The sequence below is a fragment of the Triturus cristatus genome, chromosome 5_1 (assembly GCF_964204655.1).
Source record: "Triturus cristatus chromosome 5_1, aTriCri1.1, whole genome shotgun sequence".
Taxonomy (NCBI): domain Eukaryota; kingdom Metazoa; phylum Chordata; class Amphibia; order Caudata; family Salamandridae; genus Triturus; species Triturus cristatus.
The window spans coordinates 127,697,995-127,725,796 of record NC_140587.1 but is presented as its reverse complement, the minus strand read 5'-3'; the positions used below and the strand labels follow the sequence as shown (position 1 = coordinate 127,725,796).

Below are 27,802 nucleotides of genomic sequence, written 5' to 3'. Positions count from 1 at the left end.
CCTAATAGATGTGATTCTTGGATCAGGGCCACTGCTGGCGCTTGTCGTTTAAAATCTTGTAAGACCAGTCCTCTCTTTATTTTGTCACCAAGGCTGTTTACATTCCACAATATAACTGAGAAAGGAGGGCCATCCATACTAGGAGTCATGGACTGTGCGATTGACAGATCGGTCAGTGTTTCTGCTTGTGTCATGTATTTTAATGTTAGAAGGAGAATAAGTATAATATTGTGGTAGGAACACTGCGTGGAAGCATTGTACATACATAATAATCTTGTGGCAAACTTGTACAATTAAAAATAACATCACATTCAACTGTTCCCCTTCCCCCACCACCCTCCCTGCATGGCGGGCACAAAACTACCCACCTCCCCAACTTCGCAGAGTGCTTATTTCCCATAACTTTTACTTGCGTGAGGGGGCAGAGTGATCAAACGATCTCCTTGAGCATCCCCATATTCAGGACATAGTATACTGGCTGCTTGTCATTTACATTATATAGCCAATTTTGCAGCATAGACAGCATCAGGCGACTCAGAGTTCACTAGAATTCAATTCATAATTGTTGGTCCGTTTCGGAAGTGTCGACTATTCTGTGTGCCTTCCCGTCGTCTATGGCGTTGCACTTTTGCTTCCAGTCCTGAAATCTCGTGGCCGAGAAGTTTCTTCATTCCTCACCCGTCGCCTGCGTTAAGTCCTCTGTTGAACCTGACTCCCTCGATTCTGGTGATGTCGTTTCCAGTATTTGTTGCTGTTGTTTCCTGCCAGTCTTTCTAGAGCCCGGGGCCCGGCGCCATCCCTCCAACCAGTCGTGGGTTTCTTCAGGTGTCGTAAAGAACCAAGTCTTGGAGGAGCCAAGATGGCGACCGGGATGGCAGCGTAGGCTCCCGGCTCCGTGAACCTCCGCACCCTGCACAGATATCCTGCACGAGATCCTTAGCCTGCGCCATCTGCCCGTGTTGGTGAACGCGAGCGGCAACCGACCGTGTGACCCCGAAGTTTCTGGCAGCGGTACCGCCGGAGAAATGTCCGTCTGAAGTTTGCGGCCTGTGCAGCCCTGGAGCCGGGACCTCGAGTGGACGCCGTGGCCGGACGGCAGTGCAACAACAGCGGCCTTCGGTGGCTGGGTGGAGTCGGACTGCCGGAGTGGTGCGAATGTCGGCCTGCGTTTCGCCGTGGTCGTTCCTACCGCTAAGCGTAGCGGAACGGGTGCGTGCCCGAGGTGGCAACTCCAAGACTCTCCAGTGATTGCCTCAGCCTTTGCCGGTGAGCTGCCCGGACGCCGCCCGTAACTCGCCCCGATTCTCGCGGGCTGCTCCCGGATTTTCACGGGCGCTGGTCCGTGGTGGGGACGACTGTGGCCCGCGACCACACACCGGACACATCATTTGCCTGCCCCCGGAACCCTGTTTCCAGCGACATGGAACCCGAGGCGCTTGGGCCTGAGTCCCGGTCCCGATCTGGGTTGGATCTACCCAGCGGCCATTTTGGTAGGACAGTGTCCACTATCCTGTACACTGGGTTGCAGCAGGATTGGGAGGGTGCGCCTCTGAGGAGCGTAGCGGAGCAAGCGCCGGGAGCTGTACTGGGGTACGGTGACCTTCTCGAGGCCCTCGGTGCCCTTCATTCCACCTTGGTTCACGGCGCCTGGGTGTTGGGGAGCAAGCTCGATGGAGTGACATCAGCATTGGAACAGTTGCCGCCTGCCTATCCCCAGGTACACTGGGACTTCTTACACCGCGCACGAGGGGACAGTGTGGTGGCCGCCCCTGTGAATAGTGCACGCCTGGACTCTCCGGACAGTATATTAACGTGCGATCAGGTGGCTGTGGATCTGGTCTGTTCCGGAGGTCTCGGACCTGAGTGGGGGGTGGTGGCCTTGTCCCGTGCGCGGCCTCCGACGACTCAGGCAACATCCAAGCAACGGTCGCCTACTCTGCCTGATTCCGCCTTCCTGGGCCTGGTGTGCAGTGTAAATCCTGGCTCAGCACTGGGAAAGACGACCCTCCATAGAGCTGGTTGTGTCGACCTTCAGAGCCCTCTACCCTACTTGTGTGTGTCGCTTCCTGATCTTTATTGGACGCTTTTCTTCCTGGTAACACTGGACATGGCACTGGGACGAGGGGTATGCATGGGTGGGTTTGCAAAGAGTGGCCAAGGATGAGGCTGACCCTTTAGAGATGGTCATCTACTAGGCGGGCGGGCTCGGGCGTTGTGTGCTCTCACGGCATACCTGTTAGTGTACCAAGTGCTTAATGCTCCTTACTTCACTTTGACAGGGTCGATTTCGTGTTCTTTATTGTATGCTTTGCGGGAAAACGTATGGTGCGGGAGGGAGAAGCCGGGGGCGTGTTTTACAGGCCCTCCTCCAGTTTATTAATATTCTTTCTACCCCCCCGTCTGGTGGGGGTTCTTTTCCTACTCTTTTTCTCTGTTTCTTCTATATTTCGGGTTTGGTTCAGGGGCGACAGGCACACTGCTGGGGGGGGGGGGGGGCGTACTCATCTGCAGAGGTGCAGGGTGGGGGGTTGGGGGGGGGGGATTCTTTAGTCTTTAACCCCTTTTTTCTATGGCCTCCTTTTCTTCTCTTATTCTTCTCTGTCTTTTTCTGGGATCAGCATGGTAGAACTCCTTTGTTGTTAATCACTGCTGTTTCCGGAGTGCCATAATTTCCGTGGAGTTTCCTGGGTCTTGGGGCAGGGGGGTTGCAGGCGCAAATGGCCGTGTCAATCCTTCACATCCTGAACTTCCTGTTTCAGTGCCATTGCCTAGATAGACTGCTGTTTATTGTTTACGTTCATCATTCTGCCTGCCATTTTTCGCTGCTGGGAAACTGTTTGGCGCCTGATCCTTCCATCCTCTTCTATTATAAAATGTAAACCTTTATTATCCTTGTCTCCTACTTGGGCCGTTCAGAGACTGAGAGTATGCTAACGTCGAGATTTTGCACCCCGAGGTGCTGACTGTGATAGACTTGCTTTATGTTATTCTGACTGTTTAGCGGCCGGCCCCGGGGGTTGTAGGCCCATACGTGTAATTGATTGAAATATCAATAAAGGTTTTCAAAAAAAAAAAAAAAAAGAAAAAGAACCAAGTCTTACCCACAGACTCTACCCTCAACCTTGCCGGGAATAGCATGGAGTATTTTAGTTTGCGGGCTCTCCGTTCTTTCTTTCACTTCAAGGAAGCTGCGTCATTGTTTGGTTACCTCTGCCGTGTAGTCTGGAAAGAATGTCACTGTAGAGTTCTCAAGACGTATTGGAGGAGTAACTCGTGCCGTCTGCAGGATCGCGTCATGATCGCGAAAATTGGAGATGTGGGCGAGTATAGGCCTGGGAGGGTGAGGGGGGGGCTCCCAGGTCTGGGCCTGCCCCCCGGCACTCGGTGAGCCCTCTCCACTGAGAAGTAGCCAGACAGTTCCCGTGGCTGTAGCTGATTCTTGATGAGGTCTTCAACAAACCGATCCAGTGCTGGGCCCCCACACCCTCAGGCACTCCAATAATTCTGACATTGTTGCATCTCGAGCGGCCTTCTTGGTCTTTGAGCTTTGCAGCCATATGCCTGTTGTCTGCTTCCAGTTGACGTACTTGGCGTTGAAGAGTAGTCGTATCTGTGGATAAGGTTGCTGTTATAGTTTCGACCTCTGTCACCCTCATGGCCATTTTCTTGAAGTCTACACGTATCAAATAGATTTCAGTGGAGATCAACCCTATGCGGGAGTGTGAAGAAGTATGGACATTGTTCAGTGTGGTAATAATGTCGTGCAATGTGACCTCCGCTGGTTCCGAGGTCGTGGGGCCCGCCACTCGTGTGGTGTTTTGTTCTGACTGTTCCGGTTGATCTTTATTGTAGGCATATTTATCCAGTTTCGGGTGCTGTGTGTTGCGTTGGCTCCGGCCCCCCATTGCAGCCAATCTTCAGGAACTTCATGCGGAGTAGTGCGGGTGGGTGGCAGTATTCACCGCTGCCTGTCTGTGTGATGGTTAGCCACACACGGCCTTTCGGGTTTCCTGCCTCCGACCCTCTGTAGCGATATCCGGTTGTTGCCCCAGTGGAGGTTCAATGTGGTTGCGGCACACCGGTATTTCAGGTCGTCCATATCTCCACCCTAAGAATCGTGTCACTGGTGCAACAGACTGTCCTTATGTATACCGGCGTTCTAGTGCTGCCCTCTCCACACCTCAGCGGTACAAAAGGGGGTGGTGATGGACGGAGCATCAGAACCAATCAAACACTCACACCCAGTCAACAGATCTGGGTTTGATCCATCACTGTTCTTTAGCCCACTCTGCTACCCCAGTTCAGACATGGCCATATGCAAATCAGTCTGACCCTGTGCCTTATGGGAACAGTCTAGCCCGAACTGCCAAGCCATGTCTTCCCTGGACCGGAAACAAGCTTCCTAGGACCGGTTTCTGGCATTTCAGCCGTCTTCAGCCAGGCTTGCTTGAATCCAGTGGCAAAGTGAGCAAGGGACTCAACGTCTGAGCATACCCTGCCAATTTATGGCGAACAAAGCGGTACAAAAGGGGGTGGTGATGGACGGAGCATCAGAACGAATCAAACACTCACACCCAGTCAACAGATCTGGGTTTAATCCATCACCGTTCTTTAGCCCACTCTGCCACCCCAGTTCAGACATGGCCATATGCAAACCAGTCTCCACACCTCAAGCGCTGCAGGTTCTGTTTTCTGGTTATAGTTGTGGTCGCCAGTGAGGGGGGGGGGGGTTAGTCTCTTCGCCTGGCGGGTTGTATTTGCATGCTTTCTGTTGCTGGGAGTTCTTTACCAGGTCAGTGTTATAGTGCTGAAGTAACTATGTTGAGCATAGGCATGCCACGTTGTTTTGAGTCTCGTAGCTGCCGAGTTCAGTAAATGCTGCTGCGGGATATGTCACTTCAGAGACTGCTCGCAGTGGAGAACGTGCTCACGCTGCGCTCCCGCTATACTCCAAATCTCATTTACCGGCAATATTATGCGTATGAGGGTGTGGGCTGGCGCATTTCGAAATTGACGTAGTACACTACGTCAGGCCCCTCACACGTCACCCTAGTCTGCACTGCGTAGGGTAAATCCAGAGAGTAGTGCAGCAGCGCTCAATTGACTGACCTGGATCGGCACACATTTCAGTTCTCAGTGTGCGACCATCTCAAAATCGCTCTGCGGATCTGGGTCTCGCAGGCTCTCCGTCGCTCGGCATCAATGTCACGCGAGACCCCGGCTTTGGCACACTTCGCAGGCCGTGTCTCTTCAACGCAACATAAGTTCTCTATTGTCTGACATCTGGGGCTCACGACAGGCTCAGCCGGTGGCCAGTTTTTTTCAACGCTTTGCCCATTTCTTCAAACTTATGTTCGTCGTTGGATTAATCTCCGGATTGATGGGGATGCGGCGTAGATCTCGGAGCCTCTCTAGGCAGCTAGCCACGCCCTGATTTCTACTTTTGAATCACTGGGACTATGACAATTGATAACAGGGTCCACACAATATAACAAAGAGGGGGAGAAGGATACACCCTACCTGGTAGGTAGGGTAATTCCACTGTCGTCTAAGTTTTGTTTATCTGGACGTCGTCAAACGGGGGAGCTCAACACATTTGTTAAAACTGCCCTCACCCACAACAAGTTGTGGCATGCTTCATCATAGGGCTGCTACTAACATCTCTGCGCAGACCAACGCTAGAGACGGAGCAATAGGGAGGGGTAGACAATACAACATTGATAAAGACACAAAGAAAAAAGAAAGGATCCTATAAAGGTGCAGAAACTCGTGATTTTAAAACTGACTTAGAGAGATATCAGTATTCGTAGATTCCCTAGTCAGAGCTAAAAAGATTTACGGATGATGGTGGTGTGAGTTAATTAAGTACTCCCCAACCCCCTTCTGCATAGAGGTCGACATGTTTCAGCCGGTTATAGAACCTTTATCCGGCCTTCATCAGGACTAAAAGGATCCCTATGCTCTTTTTCTAACTAACCCCTCTAATCTACCCACAATTTGGGTTATTACTCCACCTGGAGATTTGGAGTTGTTGGTAACTTTACTCTTCAATTTTGAACTGTGGGGGGGGGGGGGAAAGAAGAGAAAGAAATAAAAGCCCACTGTCAAACTTTACCAACATCCCATATATCCACAATCCCAAAAGATGTGCGTCCTCAAACAACCCATTAGGTGTGACTTCGGTGTTCCATAAATCACGAGTGTCACTACACCCACAAAAGAACAGAGTAACAATGGCTCACCACCTGATGTGTATCACATAATTTATGTGAACCACACATCAGATGCCAGTTGCATATTGTGCAAAACAAGTAAAAGCGTGCAGGGAAACGTGCAAATGTCCGCTATCAATCAGGCCAATTAAAATATTATAGGGGATTCCTACCCCCACTCAAATACATGATTCCTGTTATAACAATTATTCTGGTTTAAAAGCGTCTAACTCGGTACACTCCGAATCACCTCTTACCGAGTTTGAGTCAGACGCGAAAACTGGCAGTGGAGAAGAGGGCGACCCCCTGTAGTCACACACAGTTGAAACAAATATTTAAAAATAATGACATCAAACACAGAAATTTCCAGCTCAATCAGAACAAGAGTCCTACAGAAAATACGATGTCCCTACTTGTTATTATGCACATATCCTCTAGAGTAAAGTTATATGCTTTGAGGTACACTATACCTCCTTATTCAAAATAGCGACGTCATGCCCGACTTTTTTCATCGTTTTAATTCAAGGACAGAGTCATATACAGAGTCATATTTCTTATACCTAAATCTTCATCGTCATACAGATATATAGAAATATAGGTATACAGGTGTGTAAAGTGAGCCAGTCCCGATAAATATTCAAAACATCCTGCATATAATTCTCGTGGGATGTATAACGTAAGCGTGTTTATCGCCCACACACCCCAATGGTAGCCCGCTGCGCCTTACTTCGTCAAGGGTGGTTCGCTGCCCATACAGTTCATCTCTCTCAGTGCCGCGTAGAAGCAAGGAGCGTCTCTACCCCGCTCCTTACATCTCCTCATTTCCGATCACGTGCTGCCTGCGTCTACGTGCTACGTGTTTGAATGCAGGAAATACTAGAGCGCTAACCTACATTCCAGCATAATGGTTCCAACCGCTCCCATAACCAAATTGAGCCAATGGAGGGCTTATCACTCCACCATATATTCATCCAAATGCCCCGGCGGAAGATCTTAATGTTCCATATCATGTGGGAATGATATAAAATACTTCCTAATCTCCATGATGTATATAGCTGATCAATATTATCAAGATCTCCTAGTATTGATCTACATAGCATCCTCGAGAGTATAATAATGGATGCTAATTAGGAGCATTTATAAAGGAAACAAAGGACCTATCCCTATTGGTATGGGGCCAACGAACAAAATACACATGCTCATCCTCAATCTGACGCCTGTATAATAGTCCATCAACCTAATGTATGGCAGATAGTATGAAGGGGATGGAATCTAAATTCTTACTTTTTCCCCAAGGCTGACCAGGGTATATCGTCATTCAGCCCTGTGATATGACTTCCAATGCGGTATACCCATTTCTGTACGCGTATGAAAAGGGCATGTGCTACTTCCCTCGTGGATGGTGTGAAAACAGGTAGTTGACAATATAAGACTAGCCCAGGATAACAGACAGTCAGCTATGCTTGTCCTAATTGATCTGTCAGCGGCGTTTGATACCATCTCCCACAGTACGCTGATACACCTACTGTGGGAGAATAAGGGATCAGGGGAAATGCCCTAAACTGGTTCAGGAACTACCTAACAGACCGAACCTCGAGGGTCCAAACTGGTACCTTTTGTTTCTCAAAGTGGGAAGGTAGATAAAGGAGTGCCTCAGAGATCTATCCTTAGCCCCACTCGTTTTAATCTTTGAGGCCCCCCTGGGAAAGGTGATCAAATCCTATGGGTTCGACACAGTGTCGTATGCTAACGACACGCAAATATTGATCACCTTGGATACTGATCCATCCGACACCAAGCTTAGATTCATAAACTGCATGGTCCAGATCAGTACCTGGATGCAAACTAATCACCTTCAGTTAAACACAAGTAAAACCGAGATCATTCATTTCAGGAAGGCCAATGAACTCTGGTCCAATGACTGGTGCCCTCAGAAGCTTGGCCCCTATCCGTCCCCCAAACATGTAGTTCGCAATCTGGGAATGATAATTGACAAGTAATTGTCCATGAGAGACCATGTTAATCAGGTAGCAGGCACCTGCTATGGATTAATGCGGAGCCTTCGCAAGGTTTTCCTATGGATTCCACCTGAATCGAGAAAAACGCTTGTGCAGGGCCCAATTATCAGTCTGCTCGATTACGGGAATGCTTTTATGGCTTCCATTAATGAAGAGCTCCTCACCAAACTTCAGGTGCTACAAAACACTGCTGGCAAACTTGTTCAAAAACTACCGTCGGGATGTACGTCGGACCCAAGAGCCCTCCACTGGCTTCCCATCAGGAAACTGATTCATTTTTTAAAAATCCCCCCGGTACATAAAACCATCTTTGGGAATGGGCCTAGTTACTTATCAAAAAAATTCAACTGGTACCAGACCAGTAGAACTCTTAAATCAGGAACCAAGTATCTTCCCAACTCCACTTAGGATATGCACCGTCAGGTATGGTGGGAAATCTTTCTCACATCTTGCACCAAATCTGTGGAACTCTCTCCCCTTGCATTTACGCATGGTCACCGACCATCTCCAGTTTCGCAAAAATGCTAAAAACCTGGTTATTCTTATCACTTTTTCTTCCCCGCTGTTGTTTTCCACCTCCCTTCTATGGTTTTGACTAGCGCTGTGAGACCCCTGGGTGACGTGCGCTTAGTAAAATCTTGTAACATAACATGACGTTCAAGTGAGTTGTAACAGCCTACATATGAAGAAAGGTATTATTGTGTTTGGATGATTGCTTACTAGCCATGTATATTATACAGCAATTGCCGGTCTGTTGAATGTGTTCGAGATCTACAACATCCAGTCCACACCGAATATATAGAATTAGCCAGTATTTGATTTGAATTAATAATCTTTTAACAAATACCTCTTGGTCCCAACAGGTGATTCAGCCTGACAGGTGAAGGATTTGTTGAGTTCAGCTTGTAACACTAGAATAAACTAAACAACAATTGAAGCCTATTGTCTAGAGGCGAGCCCCAGTTTCATTCATGCTGAGATCCTTCTGCATGTTTGCATGCAGCTTTCATTTTCGGCGTTCCTCTTAACAGTGACATCATACACATTGCATTACAAAACAGGAAGGAACAAAGGGCTATTTTGGGCAGGTCCAGCATACGTAGCCCAGTCACAAATCTAGAAATACAGCGGTATGCTGTTCCTCAAAGAGTGATGTAGAAAAGGTTTATAATGATATTTGAGATGTATGAGTCTGCAAAATCAAGAGGAATTTCTCGGGAGCTGGCGCGGACACAGGGTAGGATTCGAGGCGTCCCGTATTGAGGACAGATGACACTGCACTATTCAGTGTCGGAATCCAGCGCTTACTCGTTGGAACCTGAAACATTGCACTTCAGGGCGTTTTTTACCTTATCCACATAAGTAACCACTTATTAGGGTGCTGTATCAGTGGTAAGTGCTTTAACAGTTGCTACCACTACCAATAAGTGTGTGAACTTTTTGGTCCTGATGAATTGCGGTTAAATCAACCTATGCAAGAAACATGTTGACCATAGACCACTAGAGCGTAAAACAAACACCTTTACTGTAGGATTACGCACGTTGTTGTTTTTAATTAAGAGTGGGACCTCTTATTAAACTTAGTTACTTAGGATCTCCACTACTTATTTTAAGCACACCTTTTCCAACACACACTTCACTTTAGGGCCCTCACCTGCACTACACCAACCGGCAGTTAAAGGAAAAAAGATCTCCATTAAAAGGCACCACAAAGGTTGCCGATCGGGGATTGCAGCGCCGCCCCGATTCGGAGCAGACCTGATGATGAAACATGACATCTAGGCCATATGCTGACGAAACATTACAGCTAGTCTGCTGGATGTGTGAGGGTCTTTTTCCTAAAGGAGGAAATTCCTCCTGATTTTGCAGACTCGTACATCTCAAATATCATTATAAACCTTTTCTACATCACTCTTTGAGGAACAGCATACCTCTGTATTTCTAGAATCATACACATTGCATCCAGTAGTGTTGAGTGCTTGCCCTATCCACCATCTTTTCCTTCATTGTCTGATCTATTTGGATTCAAAGTAATACCATACAAACGATAGTTGGAAATGTGCATTACAAATACTTTGGAATGCTATGTACTCTGATAAGAGAGAGATGAGCAGAACATTATTGCTTTTGTGTATTTACTTTTACCTCCAGTAAAGATTGTGGTATGAACAGCAAACCTTCTCAGATAGTTTTTTGGAACATCAATTGGTTACAAATGTCAGCAGGCAATTGAATTGCGAAATTTTGTGGTGAAGCCACTAATCTTTCAAAACCATTCCTTTGCTTGTGATCAGTCCTACAAACCAAGTCATGTTGAGCAGAGCCATCTACCTGCTTTTCACACAGCTCCTGGTTACTTGTACATCAGCCTGTGAAAATTGTAGCGTTCTCGAAATAAATCGGTGACAAGGGGACCTCTCTGCCTATTGCTCTGCCTATTTCAGGTAGAGAGGATAGCAATAATAGTAAAACGTTTAGAGCATATGGCTACTACCTCGAGAAGTGTCTCAGCGCTAAAGTCCAGCTCCTGGAGGCCCAATGACGTCTGAATTCGCCGATGGTTTATTTTAATTCTGACTAACTAGAAGTTTAATCCGTTAGAGCATGGCCTTGCCCTTGTGCAACTTCTCCATGATCGTGAAAAGGTACGGCCATTTTATTGAATCAAATGCCCTAGCTGCATCTAAGAACTGAGCAACTGCTGATATAGGTGTATTTATTTGGCGGGTAACAGCAAATAGTGTGCTGCTATGGCTCTGCCTGGTATGAAATCCGATGGATCTGGTTTGATGAAGAACGGCAGTAGAGGCAGTAGTCTATTCACATTAGTCAATGATAAAGGTCTTCATGAGTTGCATTGTTGTGGGGGTTTGCCAGCCTTGAGCAGTATTCCACTCTTATTCGCCGCCTCGTAAACCACCAGCAGGAACAGGGCTAATTCTCCCTCCTATTCTTTGTAGAATTCAGTTGCCAGTCTGTCCCCGCCAAAGGCGCTCCCGTTCCTCATGTTCCTCATCACTCTTAATTTCCTCTAGAATGATGTGGCAGCACATTGGGTCATGTTCCTCAGCTTCTAGTCATGTCAAAGTGGCTCAATCAAAAAAGCCAGGTGTGACCGTGGTACCTTAGTCTGACCTTATGGAATATAATTCGGAGTAGTATTCAAAAATGTTTTTAGTATTTCAGTCTGGCGTTGCAAGAGTCCACCTCCTTCTGTTTCTAGTCAAATAATGTCGGCTTTGGACAAATGCATCCCGCCAGAGTGAGACACGGCTGTTTGCCCTCTACATAACAACAAGCAGGGATGTACTAGCCCATTCATCTAATTTCCCTTTCGGCTTAATATCGGAAATCAGGAAGATTAGTGTGTGAGTTATATAGCCAGGGTTTGCAGAAATGCATTAGGTATGCTCCAGTGATGCAATTTATTTTTCTAGTGAGCTTAGCCTATAATGGATTAATTTGAGAACTCTGGGACACTGAATGATGCATTCTCCTCAAATAACCACTGTCAACCCCTCCCATAGCATGCCACTAGTGATTTTAGAATCCTGATTTATTTCAAATTAAGACTTTATTTTATTTCTAATCTCTTCTTTAAACATTGGATCAAGTAAGGCCGCTGGCAGCGCATGACTGGAGAGTGATCAGGCAGTGTTCTGGGGATATGGTTTATGGAGGTAACCCATTCCACCATATCCCTAGGACTCGGCCAAAAGTGTATTCTAGATGAGGATCATTTACTGTAGAGTGAAATGTAAACTTGCTAGCAGATGGAGTTTTGGTATGCAGCAAGTCTACTAGATGATGCTGTTGCATAATATTATGCAGCATGTCCCTTGCTGTACTTTTGCTTTCTAGCTCCGCTCCCATTACTATCCAATTTAGCTTGTAAAGCGAGGTTGAAGTTCCCACCCCATTGTCTGTAATGAGAGGGTAGAACATTTCTTTATTACACTGGAAAGTAATTCAGGCTCATCCTAATGTTGGCCATACAAATCCATGACTGTGACATGCAATATACCAAAAATCCTTTAAATTGCTAATCTGGGTCTGATATAGTGTTAAAGAGCCTGAATTTTATGTTCTGTTTTATCAGGATGGCCACTCCCCTAGAACATGTGAAATAAGAGGAGGACATCTGATGTCCTAAAAAGCCCTGAGTAAGGCTACAGGTAGCAACATGTCTCTTGTAGAAAACCAGAATCTACATTTCTGCTTTGTGTCTATTTAGGTAGTCAATTATTTGACAAGATTTGCGATGAGCATTCAGCCTCCTTGTGTTCCGTGTCATCATGCTGATTGCCAGCTCAGTCTTACCCTATACTACTAAAGGTGCTACCAATGTCTAATTCCATTGCACTATGATGCTGTAGAAAACATAACTGTGCTTTAATGCACATTACAGACTGATTTTATTTTTATTATTATTTTGCAGTTAATGCCCAACTCCTTCTCACACCCACCCACACTGAACTTAAACTTCTCTGTGGCAATCTCAAACTATTGTATGACAGAAGTGCAACTCTAAATACCACTCGGCTGACAGCAGCTAACAAGGTCATCTAACTAGCTCAACGCTAGTGGTGGCCAGGGCAGAAATATCAAATGTGTCCGACCTACTGGTTTTGTCTATTTGAAACCAGGGAGATCCCCTGCTTCTTCATATTCAATATTAAGCGCATTGCAGAAATTCCCAAACAGTGAAACAAGCAATAAGGAACAGCCTATAGAAATCTGAATTTAGCCAATAGGTTAAACAAGGGAATGTGTCACTAGAAAAGTCTGGGAACTGAATTCTGGCTCAACCCAATTAAGGGCTCCATTACAACGTCTACCTTTAACTACCGGGTTAATAAAGTTTTGTTCTTCATTCAACATCGCTGTGTTTCCAGATTACAACTCTCCATCTCCTGCCACTTTCAATGTGTTGGAGACGTATTATTCATGAAAGTTGTAGCGTCTTTAGGATTGGAAAGCCCATATGCTTTGCCTCACAAGGGGACACGAAGTTTGGCTATGTAGAGCATGGCGTTTTAGATCCCCCTGTTAGGAGAGCGTTTTCTTTATCGGGATGCATTTCCTCCTGGCCTCTTGTACACTCTGAGTAAAATTGCAATTGTTAAAAAAGTTTGCAAAGCTAGGGCAGGGCAACCGGAACAGGACTAGAGGCCAGGGTGTGGTGAGCATGCTACGCCACAAAAACAGGGGATAGGTTATCATGGCCAAATATGGCTGTTAGCATTTGTTCACTGTAATCTTCAATACAACCCATACCCAGGGATTCAGGATTGCCAACTATGCGCAAATTGTTCCTGCTGGAGTGTGCCTCCAAGTCTTTGTTCTTCATTTTAATCTTCTCAGTCGCCACCAACAACTTTTTTGCTGCTTAGATTGGACACCTGTTTCTGCTTTAGTATCTGAAATCTGATTTTCTGCCATGTCGATACATGTTTGTCCAAACTGTCCCTTATAGTGCCTAAGCGGGTTTTCAGTCTGCCTTTCGTCTCCAAAAAGAGCCCTCTCACCTCCATGTCGTCCTTTTGCCTTCCACCCTAAGATGCCCCTGCTACAGGATCTTGGTCACCAGGACGCTCCTGTGACTGTGCGCTTTTTTTTTTTTGTTTTGGATAATTTTGCCTGCCTCTCCTCCAATTTGCCAATCTCATGGCTGCTCATGGGGGATATGCCACACCACAACCACTCGTTCACTTGCAGTGCACCTCTTACGTAGCAACATGTGGGGGGCCACCAAAGCACTCCAAGCACCATTTGCCACTCAAGACCTCAGCCCACTGGTCTGCATGAGGGCTTAACAACCCTAGGGTCTCTATATTGCAGGTACCACCGTAATGCCCCAGGGAAACAAGTTCCACACACTCAGTCTCAAAGAGAAGTCAGACAGCAATCACCAATATAGCACAAGAGGGCACAGTGGCAATTCCATGCAACTGGTAAGTGGCACAGCAGGGGCAAAAATATTTTTGCGCCGTCGTCAGTGGGGGTCCCAAATCTCTCTCAGTGCTGTAGGGTGGATGCAAATACAGATCTTCTGTTGACTACGATTGGGCGGCAGACGGCCTGTATGCTGCGTCATGCGGTCAAGCAGTGCAGCATATCAAAGGGCTGTTTTTCCTGCCATAGCAAGTGCAGGGCAAAGATGGAGCGCTGGACATCGCTGCTACACTGCATAGCTACAGGCAAGTGCAGCATGGTGTCCAGCTCCTTCAGATCACAAGTGGACTGTGACCTCCTGCTGTCATCTGGAGTCCTAGACTAACCTCTGAGTCAGCAGGCCTTTTGGCAGGGGTGTTCTTCCTGTGGTTCACACTGTGACCTTCAGCATGCTAGTAGGTTGCCTTACCATACATCACGGCTATGGTGTTCACCAACATCTAGCCAGTGCCCTTTTGGGTCCTGATGTGTTCTGTGAGTGGATATATTTGGCTATTTGCTCCGTATATTGGAGCAGTTGCAAAGGGCGGCCATCTTGTGGCGCTCTGGCTACCCCCCAATGCAACATTTGAGGTATAGCTCGAAATGGAAGACTATGTAAATGAACAAGCAGCCAGAAGATCTTTGCCATTTTCTTCAATTCATGTTGGCTGCTCATTTTAAAGAAGCTCTTGCACTCGTGAGTTCATGATCACCACACTTATGAGGATAAACAAGCTAGTGGGTCACAGGAAGTAGGTTGCGGAGTAGGGCAGGGTTTGATGTTTATTTAATCAACATTCATTCATATTGCTATGATCCGTAATGAAGAAAATAATATAAATTTGAAAAATAAACTCTGTACAAATTAAGAAATCTGGGTGTTGGCACAGTCTGCTATAAGTACATCTTCTGTTGGTGAATTCGTGGGGATTTCGACTGGGATATCCTTTGAGAATAAGCAAAGGAAACTGAGCTTATGTATGTACTTGCTCATTCCGATGCAAGACTGTAAATTTCGTCAGAGCTGGTGGTATGTGTGGAAATTGTTGTAGCATGACTTAGGCCTGCTCTCACCTCAGTGTTACTTGTGATTCATTGCTCTGACTAACCTTGTTGTCCTTTTCACGTAACTACGCTCCACTGAGTCAAGGAGTGACACTATTCCCATTATCTTTAATAATAGGGTGACCCAGTGTAAGTACAAGAGGATCGGTTGTCCATGGCAGGGGCCTTTCCATGAGCTGACCGTGCACGAGTCCGAATGCAGTCACCCCACCAAGACTGGGAATGAGCTCATGGATATCTTGGATGAAATGGACCAAAGTCACAAGAAGGAAATGCAGCTGTACAACAGCATCTTTGGCCTCCTGAGCTTTGAGAAGATTGGCTACACAGGTAAAAGTGACTGCGCCCTGCAAGCAGATGTGGGGTAACAGCTGGCCTGATTGCTTGCAGCCCATCACAAATGCTTGTGGGGTGAATTTATTTATTTTCCTCTTTTTCATGTGTACATTTCATGGTAAGGATTATGTGATTTTCTCTGATTTCTCTCTGAACCTGTGCATCCCATTCATTAGTACTTGAGTGTATTGAATTAATTGTTTTGTAGTGAGCTTTTCAGGGAACTCATCCGCAGTATCGAACCAGCATCGACGATTTCCACCGGCGGTCCATTTCCATGGAAGAGCACTCCCTTGGTGTGTTGTGCGTGGGTGGGATGGGGATGTTTGAGGTAGGACTGGGTGTAAATTGTGCTTCAGTATGAAATATACTGAAGTTGGCGGGGTTTGGGTGATGTAATGAGAATCCTGGCACTAACCCTACAGTCGCCACAACAACAAGACGTTCTCAAATGGCAACTGATTTACAGACTTGGGAAGTGGAAAGATTTTCCTGTGAACATGATCTCTCCAAGATACTTTGGGTACTTATGGTAAATTTTATGACTTTAGAGCAGGTAAGACACTCTGGTGACATCCAACTGTGGCATGTTCTCAGTTTTTCCTTACAGCATTTTTCATTTGAGAAGAAGTCTAAATAAAAAGTCTAAAACAAAGCAACCCAAGGCTTTCCAAGAAGAGAATCTTTTTAACTGCACTCAAACGGTGATCGTAAAGCTAGAAGGTTTTGTTTGTTTGAGGATCTTTTTGTTGCATTCACTGGAGACACACCAAAGGAATAGCTTGCTGAGAAGAACTAACTCATGTAGACAGATCAGAGAGAGAAATATAACTGTAGGATCTTTGAAGTTCTTGTAGTATTAGTAAAGACTTCATAACCATCCTGGTGGAGAGACGTGTAGATACAGGTGTAAGTCGGTGAATAGTGTGGGTGGACTTTATTGCTATGACTTTGTGTTAGCTTCCCCTTTTGCCTTAATCGAGCCTTGCTGGAGCATGTTTTATCTGCTTATTTACCCTAGGTTTCATTTTTATATACAATCACACTTTGTGCTTAGTTTTTTGTGTGCATATTTCAGCATGTTGTGCATTTGTAATTGTGCTTCCATTTCACCCTTTTAACGTCCCCAGTGTTCACCACATTTTAAATGTTGGTCTCTAATCCTTCACCCCATTTTACATCTGTTCACCACTATTCTTTCAACGCTTTGCGCTAGTTTTACCTCACATTTTAAATATCTTAGCTCCTACTCCTTCATCACATAGAAATATGCGTGCAAAAACCATTACATGTCACCTTCTCCAGTTTGTTCCTCCCGCATATTGTCTCTTATCTTCATTGCTTCCAATTTGTGCCCGCTTTTTTTCTTTACACCCTTTGTCATCCCAGCTCCCGCTTCGTTATTCCTTCTCTGATTCCACTTTTTCAATGTTATTATCATCAGGAAAGTTTGTTTGTTTGCACATCAAATTTATTCTATCCTTACGCTCATGTCATGTCGTTTGAGTAGGAACTTTTTTTAAAGCTGTGTATCTTTTGTTGATTTGTGTATTTGTTGAAACAAATAAAGACTTGGCCCTTTCGTTGTGTGCTAATAAACAGTTGTAGTTGCATCCCAGGGCTGCACAAAGAGAAATGCCTACTGTATATGGTCAAACGCAAAATTATTTGTTAGTCTTGCCCTTTTCTATTTAAAGTCCAATGTCTCTGAAAGGTTTTCCTGCTTGAACCTAACACCATCATTTATTGAAAATCCACAGCGATTGAGATGGCTCGACCTAAAACATTGTCTTGTTTCGCTTCTGGCCATGCAGGGCAGGAGGGTAAAAGCAATTAGAAACCTTTTGTCATGTAAATGGCTTAAATTGTCAAGGGAAATGTGGAAGGGAAACCAAATGTAATACATGAATAAACCTGAAGAAAATACCTCAAAAACCATTAGCAGGTAACACTCCTCTTGCTGCCCTGGAGACTATACACATGAGTAATCAGAGTGTTACTGGGATTATTACTTATAACCTGGCTTTGCTTTTGGCAGTCGAAGAGGATATGGAAATGCGGAAGACGTGTTTGAATCCATGAACAATAAGCCTGTCATGTCTTTGTTGGGCACATTGGGTGATGTTTACTTGCATATAGTTTTGATTTCAACCCTCAATGACAGTTTCTTTAGAGTTCGACGTCACGGTATTTATTTGTACCAAAAAAGCGCAACCAAGGATCTCCTAAACTCACCGCAAAACATGTTCATTGTGTCTTAGGCCAAAAGGCTGCATGGTTTATGGATTCTTAAGACTCAGAAGTGCACATCTCCTCTTCCTCGAGAGGTGCTCTGGGTCATCTCGCGTTCTTTGAGAAGCACAGACCCAGAAAAACCTGCACCTTGATGAAGACTTTCAGTTACAGGAGTTTGTGTATAGTGATGGCCCACAGAGAAGGAAGCAGAAACTGCAACAGAACTTGTGAGTTTCAAATCAAAAGAAAGCTCTTCGGTTTTGAGGAGCAGGATTCTTGAAAGCAAGGTAACTGAACTGCTGGTGACCTTGCATGTCTCATCATGGGGTTTGCCACTTTTAAACTTGGTGTTACAGTTTCCATGATGCCACTTTTAAGGGGCAGGGGAGTCCCGAAGAAATGCAGTCAAACAAATGAGCATAATGTGTCACTCGGTGAGTATACATGTCCTTCGTGCTAAAAACATGAAAGGAATGTTAAGCATTCTTCTAAATGGGCCTGTAATCACTTTCTGAATCAAGATCATCGGTAAAGTTAGGCCTGGGTGGGGGCAGTATTATTACAACTCTGGCACGTCCAAATACACAGGTAAGTCCACACGGTGGTCTAAAGTCCTACGTCACTCTGTGCTGGGGTTTGTAAGTGCCGCATATAAAGAGAAGTTACGAAGATCATGTAAAGAGAAATGCAGATTGCAAGGAACCCATATACATGGTAGATGAATTCATGGATTTCTAGAAAGAGCCTAATTAGGTCCCATTTCTTGATTTGTTCATTTTGTAGAGGGCAAATGTCACTAGGTGGCCATCTTTACAGGGGCATAAGAGATGTGGGTTTGAATGGGTTGACTATCCTGAAACATTGTAACATGACGGTGTCTGGAATGTTCATTTCTGCTAAAGAGGCAGCTAGCCCAGTCCTCTCCTCAACTGTGTTTCTGATTAACTCATCCTTCAGCTAATGTCTGCTGCTGAAGCTTTACCAGCCCTATATTTGTTGTTCATGTTATGTGTGCAGATTCACTGTCCCAGCTTGAGTACGTACTACAGTTGCGAGCTACAGTTGAGAACCCACTTTCCCATTGCCTAGGTATTTGTTGTGCCAAGTGAAGCCATATTGCATCACATTGGCACATGATGTGCCACGTAAGATCCCTACTGAATTACTTGCTGCCACCAAGTGAATTCAATTCCTTTTAAAAGATAGTTGCTTCAGTGAAGTAGTTCCAATGAGAACTGCATAAATATTCGCTGCTCACCGTTCGGAATGTTAAAGGTGTTTTTTAAGAAATCCCCCTAACTCGCCCAATCCCTTTTGTGGAAGGATCTTCTGAGCTAGGCAAGGGCGCCCTAAATTCTTTATGCTGGAGTTACTGTGGTCCTTAGATCAATAAGTCTATTGCATAGTATTTGCTTTGGCCAGTGTGCCAGCAATTAACTGATTTCTTGCAACAGATTAACTCACAGCTGCATTGCGCTTACAGTAGATCTTGCAAATTTCGCCCCATTGCGACGCAAATATCTGTATCTGCAGTTGTATCCAAATTCTTGTGATCCTGCTTGTGAATTAAACGTTAACCCTACCTCTCCTTTTGTAGGTTTGATTCTAATTGCATCAAATGCTGCAACTTGTACAGTAATGTTTGCAAGTACTAATTGGAAATGATTCTGGTTCATGCAGGTGGAGGAGTTGGTGGAAGAACTGTGTGAGCCCCTGCAGTATTTAATCTCCATTATATAAAGGGCCCTTAAGATCAGGCCCCTCAAAGACTTCAGATGACCTCTGCGCCCTCACAGGGTAGACTAGTTTTCCAATGTAGTTTGCAAAAGCTGATCTCATAGCTGTTGGGCATAAAATAATTTCTCTTTTTTGACTACATTCTTTAACATCATTTATGGAATAAAGTCCTTTTTTATGCTGTTTGCTTTCTTGAAACTCTAATGGCTGTGTAATTATCAAGTCCTATCTTTTTGTGTATTACTGAATGCTGTCTTAATTCGCACAGAGTTCTATACTGTGTTGTTTTCCACTCTTGTACTACAGGAGTGTTACTATTGATTTGAATAAAGTTACCCTTACTCTTTGAACTGCATTGTGTGTGCGTCTGGTGCTTGTTCCCATGGATGTTCATTTTTTTACATGTATAACAAAAGGGTCCAATCTATATCCTCCTGATGTGGCAGCCCTTACCTTTCAACAGCTATTAACGTCTTTGGTACATCGATGTTAGAAACCTCCATTTCCACACCTATATCTCAATGCCGGAAGACCGTATACAATAAAAGTGAGGGAGAGGATTCCAGGAACCATGAGCATGGTGTTGTGATTCAATATGGAACGGCAATGTCTCTTGCAGGCTTGATCTTCTACTTTCAAGATGTTTGTTAGGCAATCAGTTTGAACTAAGCACACAAGTAGTGAGAACATGGGGTGTAGCAGGAGCTGGGTGGTGGGGCTTGTGATGGGCATTGTATCAGTGCCCAAAAAAACTTGGATTCACACGACAGTAGAGTGATGTATTTGCCAAAGTATTTCAGACATTTACAAATTCTGATGCCTTACCCACTTCTTGCAATTTCCTATCAAACCAATCCCAACACATAGCTTGTGCTCGGTAATTGACATATTGAATGTGCTTATACGTCAGTGGCGTAATCACACCATCGCCTTAATTTAGTGAGGTTCAGCCCTCATATCATACTACAGATCAAACCGCACAGCGACTGAGTGGCCAAAAGCTTGAATGTCTTGCCATGCCTGTTGCTTAACTGTTTCAAGAGGTATGTTTAGACTTGACCAACTAATCTTGTTATTTTATTTTTGAAGCTCATGCAATCAGAAAGTGCTTCCTGTTAGTTTTGCCTACCTTAAAATAATAATTTTATTTCCTGGTGAGTTTGATTTGTTTAAAAATGAGATCTAATATTATATGTTTGTTTCTGAACTACACTGCATAACCTAGTATTACTACTCTTATGTTGATGTACCATTACATCTATTTTTATTAGTGAACATTTATAAAGGCAAATATTCTTGTTAAACTAAAATCATGCATTTGGACTTGTGTCCGACCTGCATGTCAAATCTCTTCCAGTTGCTTTGAAGTTTCCCAAGACGGTGTGCTTCCTCCATTGCCACAGGTAAAGTGATCTTGTATTGAGAATCTCTGAATACAAAGCTAGTGTTTAACTCTGTGTTTTCTTTTTTTGTTTTTGTTTCCTTTTCTCTGTTCCTCTATCCCAACGCGTTGTCTTGCAGAAGTGCAGTTTCGCCCATACAGAACAGATGACTTCATCACCCGGCTGTACTATGAGACACCCCGCTTCACAGTGCTGAACCAGACCTGGGTCCTGAAAGCCAGGGTGAACGACTCTGAGCGCAACCCAAACCTATCCTGCAAGCGCACACTATCTTTCCAGCTCATCCTGAAGAGCAAGATCAACTCGCAGATGGAGTGCTCTTTCCTGCTGCTTAAGGGGCCCTATGACGACGTGAAGATCCACCCTGTAATCTACCACTTTGTGTTCACCAATGAAAACAATGAGACTGACTATGTGCCGCTGCCTATCACAGACTCTGTGGAATGTAACAAACTGCTGGCAGCCAAGAACATCAACCTACGGCTCTTTATATTCCAGATCCAGAAGTAGGCTAAAATGGAGCGCTATGACCTCCACAAAGCACCACTGAACCATAGTTACCTCGTCAGACCGCCTGTGCCAATGGTGGAGAGGTGGGATGAATCCATTGTCGTACGATTTGCATGTGTATGCCACAGCAGAAGCAGTCTGACCATCTCGGCATCCCCTTTTCCACACTTCTGCTGGTCTGTACTAGATTGTCTCGTGCAGTCTCCCATTCACAAGCCTTTCATTTTTTCATGCAGTACCAGCGTAGTAGAGTTGAGGAGAGAATGTGATTCCTCCAGAAGAAGGCTGATTGAGACCCTACCGTTCAGTCATTCTGTTTTGAGCATGCAGTGAGACGAAGATGAGAAGTAATGTCAACTCTTCAGCTGTTAGCCATCATGCTTCTTTAGATGTGATGCAAATTGAGTACTTTAAGCAGAAGATGTGGGAAAGACCTTTTGTGAAGGAAACGTGTCCCCATTCTAATCTATAAGAGTAGGGATCCATTGTTGTGGCCCACAGCGTTATTTAGCCTATATGAAAACGAGTAACTCGAATGAAGATATGTACAATGTACACATGATAATTTGCCCGATGGCACCCCATCAACAAGAGAGGCTATTAAAACATACTCTTGCTTACTTGCGAACAGTAACTCATCCAAAGATTGGTTTCCCCTGCTGGAAGGGCACCATGGAATCTGACTGGATGGTCTTTTTTTGACCAGTGTCATTATTACAAATGAAGCTCCTAAGCAGCCTCTTTGATATGGAGTTTCCACCTTTGCTTCGTTTGGGAGGCTGAGCTCATCTTTCACTCTGATTTCCGCTCTGTACCTAGAGCGAGTATTTAGGCCTTAAGGGTGTCTTGCTTTGGCTGCTGAGCATGTTGCTCACTTTTAGGTGGTCTGGGCCAGGAAAATAACACTGAGCTGGAAAGAGATCCCAGAATAGATGTCGGAGTAATATGTAGTGAAAAATCTGGCAATAACACAAAGGTCATACCCCAGACCAATCCAAAAAACGATTTAAAGAGTGCACAGAACTTTCAAAACTATATATGGGAGCTCCCATCTCGTAGGATGGAAGAGCTTCAGTTTTTAAAATAAAAACTCTCTAAAGACAAGACCCAATACTTTTGTTTCACTTAGAAATAAGTAGTTTGGTAAAAAGAAATCATCTCCATATTCATACATTTTGGGGTGATTCATGTTGCTTAAATGTAATCACGGAGAAAGCGAACATGAAAAGGTGTAGTTGCTGAACAGGTTATGTAGCTGAGACCAAACACTAAAAACATGCAGAGTGAAAGCTTTTTTGAAATTCTTTTCAGGGTTGGGGAAACTGAGAGTTAGCCCTTACAGTTACGACCGATAGTCTTAACTAAATTGCCGCCCTGCATTAAAAATGTATTTCTTTATTTATTTAGTCCTAACCTTTAAACGTTTTGATTTACATCCTTTGGGAAAGGCTCCAAGCCATCTATCATTTGTTAACGGCACTTGATTCCTGAACTTCACCCAAATGCAGTGGTTCCAGACGCATGCGCTCCTTAAAACGCACTTGTGCACCTCCTTGTGTACCAACTACATGGCCTGTCCCTTTGTACCAGACTCTTACTTGTCGCCTGTCATTACTTACATCTGTGGCTGCTGGGCCAAGTTTGGGTAGGAATATTGTGTTAGAAGCACCGAATACACATGGAGTAGAGGAAATGTACCCGTTCAGCTTTCGATTATTTTATGTAGGATTTCATGTAGTTTTGTATTTTTATTACTTTAGATTTTTATGGTCATTTTAACATTCTCTGTAAAGTTTATCAACCGATTGTGCTGAACTAATGGGTAATATACTGCAAGAAATAAGTGGGGAATGTGCATTGTTCTTTGCCCATAGGTGCATAAAGTGGGGGGAGCAGGCAGAACTCATGTTGAATCGGAGTGTAAATGTTACACATATGATTATCTGTTATAAACATGTAATCCTGCATATGTCAGTCATTAATAGGCTATCTGCTGTATGTAGATTGTTATCTGTTATTTGGTGATATCAGGAATACCTTAGATAGCAGCTTCTCTTTAGTGCCATCTGGTAGATAACTGCAGCTTTATGATTTTTGTGGGTATTGAAAGTTCTCGAGTTTCAAGGGCAGGATTTGGTCGTCCAATACTCTTTTAATGGCGCAAGCTCAAGTGATGATAAAAGCACTTTTAATTCAGTTTATGACTGATATTTCCAGGCCCAGAGCATTACACTACTACCACGAATTAAATATGTTCTCTTCTGTTTGACTTGCCTGCACGTTTTGCGAGAGCCAGTGTTCTTTATGATAAGGGGTGTTGTGTAGTGAACTGCATTTCTGCAATTTTGAGTAGCATAATTAATGCTTGTATCATTAATAATGAGAAATGTGATGGAGTCCAATATGCTATTTGTCCATTTGTACTTTCCTAGTTTTGTTTAACTATTCATTTGTTAGGTTATTGCGTTTGTTTTTATCTCTACATTGGTCAAAAAGCTACTAACAGACTTCTAGGATTTGCTCGATTAAAGGCTTAGGTTTTGCCAACTAAATTTAAACAATTGTTTGTGATTTGCGTGTGTTTAATACCTTTTGTTTTCTGACAAGCCTTTAATGTACCACTTGTTTTTACGGCCAACTTCACGGTATCTCACTTTGCAGTTCGAAAGCTGGGAGACAATATGAACATCATGGTCCGCACTACTTGTATTAGTGGAAGCCCTACTAATGAGAATGAAAACAAATGGGTTCTGCTGGATAGTCTGATGTCTGCAGCACAAGAGAGTTTCCATGGGAGCCCCTGAAATTGTGAATTTCTTATTTGATGGATAAAACTCTTCTAGAGAGGCGGGCACAAGTCTTAGTGAACATCAAGCTTACATTGAAGAAGAATTTGGATAGAAATCAAAGGGATGGGTTGGGTTGTTCAGGGGAATGTGCCACCTACATGTAACTGCTCCATTGAATCTGATTTACAAAGTGCTTGTTTTTTTATTTAGGCCATCACATGAGCAGAAGGGCACATGTAAAAGTTAATGCCTGCTTACTTAGCTTTATTCTTTGACGTATCCAGTATTAGAAAATATTGCATCTGATATCACCAGTGTGTGTAGCTATTGCAAAATGAGGATCTCACCTGGCAATCGCTTCATTTGTAGGGACGCTGTTCCTTGAGGTCAAACGCAACAAATGTGTTACTATAAATTATCAAATTAGATGTGTAATTGTGCATTTAGAATCTGGTGTGCAGTTTAGATGTTTTTGTTTTCCATATTTCAATCTGTGTTCTGTCTAAAGGATACGGCTGACACGATACTTGTGGGATGTTTTTGTAAACAAGTAATCTGAAAGCAATTATGTCTTTTTTGTATTGAGGAATTGATTTAGGTTAGAGGTTGTTCCATTGTTGCCTTTTGTTTCTTCTGAGCTTCAGAATCAGGTGATGGTTCTACGACCTGTTCTTCCATTCACTTACATTAAGTGCACGTTTCCTATAACCATTATAACCTGTCTCCTGCTGCTGTAATTGTAATGAAGCAGGGCTCCTCTGTGCCTGTCTCTCCTGACAAAGATATGTACATTTGTTGGATTTTGCTTAGGTACAAATATGCATTCCTAGGAGTCATTTATTACCCAAACCCACCCTGCCACAATCGGTTGTCAGCCACCAGTGCCTGATATTGATTTATCCTTTTTATTTTTTTTCTAGTCCAAATGAAAAAGAGCGCTATACATGCTCTTGGAGTTCTCTGGTGAGTGTCTATTAGCGCAGGACTCATAACAATGATCAGAAATGGGTGGTAGAGGTTTTAAATTCTCTTCTCCCAAATACATAGCATTTTGTGTCCTCTGCAGATACAAAGGTGTGGTGATGACTGGTAGAAGCTGCAGTCTCCTAGAGCATAGTACATGTCAAATTGTGAGCCATTTTCTGGACCACCACTGGGAATACTGTTTCTACTGCAGTATGTAAGGTCCAACAAACCAGTTTGTTATTTCCATTTTGTGTGATGGGACCCGATACCAGTATTTACGTTTACGAAAATATAAATTACTAGTTAAACTTCAAGCTACAATCTATTTATTGTTTTGTCATCTCAAATATCAGAGCATTTTGTAGAATATTGATGATCCGTCATCAGGCGGTAAGCCCAATAGCACAGCTTGAACAAGTTCAGCAGCTAGTGGTGACTGAACAAGGCCAGTTGTCCTTATATCTTGTGTGCTTCCAGAGTTTGTCCACACCTGCACTAATTTCTTTTACAATTCAAAGCTGGTGCCGTTCTCAAAACACTCAGCACACACTGTCATTCACCTCACAAACTATTTTATGATTATTCCTTGGCTTCTTTTCCTAAGGTTATTAAACAAGTTATAAAGAAACATTCTTTTTGGAGAAACTTGCATCGCTTCCCCCTTTCCAAGTTTCATTGGAGTATGAAAATGTGGACTTTTTCCAGTATCCTTAGATGACAAAGTTTGTTTCTGTTTATCAGTGTCATCATGTTTGACTTGAAGCAGACTAATATTGCAGGATTCAAGTTGCTATTCAGCATTGGTGACATTTGACCAGTATTGATCTCTTTGGTACTAGAATGTTTTTATTATTTTCCGAAGTGAGAAATTATAACATTACCTTAGTTGGTGTTTGCTTTATCAGATAGTAAATGAGACGATATATAGGGGGGGGACATTTAAAATGCACATGCATATCTCCAGGCTGTTTTTCCTTCTTTTAAATTGAACAGTTTAGGTTTTGATATGTTTCATATCAGATATTGTAATCTCTCACCATAGCTGTGTGAAGCTAAGACTTCATCAACTTCATGATAGAAAATGAGCTTCACCGTGGCAGGCACGCAATCAGTAGTGGTAGAATTGCCTAATTTGCTGGATTTGAAAACTGATGCTTTTAGTGTTCTTATACTGAAGAGCATTAAAGCCCAAATGAAAATGTTGTGTAAACCATTTTCATTTTACCTTTGTAGATGTTGCCCTCTTTAAACTGACATTATAAGGTATATTTTTGGAGTTTTGATGTATGGGAACCCAATTCCTGGAGGTACCGCGGACTCGGCCTTAGGACCTCTTGAAATCTGGTCTCCTGCGAGCTATGAAGATGGCAGAAACTTGAGATTGTATCTTATATCATAAACTAAAAGATCTTTAAGTTCTTATATGTAAAGAAAGACACAGCTAAAGTATTTATAATTTCCTAACAATGAGTCTTGTCTCAACCTTTCCTACTTTTGGTTTCTCTGTGTTCTAGCAGCAATCGGCGCTAATTCAGTGCTTCTGCTTAAATTGGCATTAAGATGGAGGTTGTTTATGGCAGTCAACACAAGTTTGTTTGCGCCAGTTGAGAAAAGAAAGTATTTTTAATTCACTAAAAGTGTTGTACAAAGGTTTTATTAGAATTACACCTTGCAAAGAAATTCAATGGAGCAGCTACAGCACATTCGCCCTTTGGAAACACACAACAGTCTTAGCATGCTGTAGCTCACTATCCTCATATTACTAGATCATTAACTCCAAACAGTGTTGTTTCTTTGAAAAGGCAGTTAAAATACATGGGTACAAACAGTGATTTCCATTTTGTGTTTTTCCTTCATGGCGGTTTGCAGGCTCCATAATTCCGCTGCATTTTTCTCTCAGTTGACCAGGTCTTCTTGAGATACTGTGAACCCTGTGTCTCTGGAGCAACATAACTGGACACATTCAAACTGTAATATGGCTCTTTCTACCTGCATGGCAGAACTCCAGACTGCCAGTATTTGGACTGTAGCTACTTTATGTAACCGATGAATGTAGATTGAAGAAATGCATTAACAATACAATCTATCTGGGACCCAGCGCCCTTTCTCTTACTGATTTGATATTATTGAAATTTTATTTGTCTGTTCTCTAGAAGTTTATAAATGTAGAACTGTTTGTTCTCTTCAGACCTGTCTGGAATGTTTCCTCCTGTTTATTTTTGTGATTCATGTTTTGTTTAACAATAGTTTATGTAAATGTAGAGAAGAACAAAGAAAGCAGATAAATATTTTGTCAATCCATTCTGGCTGTCATGTCTCATTCATTTGAGGAACATCTTAAGAAGCTCAAGATGAAAGATGTGTTCGAGATCTGTAGAATAACAGAATCAGCCCTTTAGGTGATTTCAGTCTTTGCTTCGTATTTCGTCCCTACCATATCTTTGGCTCCACAGGGCAAATTCTTTTCCAGTGGCACACTGAATCAGTGCTGTGCTCTCAAGCTTCTTGGACTCCATTCTCACTCCATGCAGCCCCCATCACCTATCAGTTTAAACACAACCACGCCATCCCCACCACTGAAGTTCTTAGTTTTT

General features: G+C 43.7%; 1 protein-coding gene across 1 annotated transcript in view; it reads left to right on the top strand.

Annotated features, from left to right (window-relative positions):
* The window catches only part of ZFTRAF1 (zinc finger TRAF-type and ring finger containing 1), an 86,586-nt gene extending 59,077 nt beyond the window's left edge, over window positions 1-27,509 (top strand). The window contains exons 3-4 of the mRNA XM_085604560.1: window positions 15,351-15,562; window positions 21,062-27,509. Coding sequence (XP_085460686.1) covers window positions 15,351-15,562; window positions 21,062-21,453 — 604 coding nt within the window. The 3' untranslated portion in view covers window positions 21,454-27,509. The remainder of the gene's footprint in view (window positions 1-15,350; window positions 15,563-21,061) is intronic.
* Window positions 27,510-27,802: the final 293 nt, after the last annotated feature.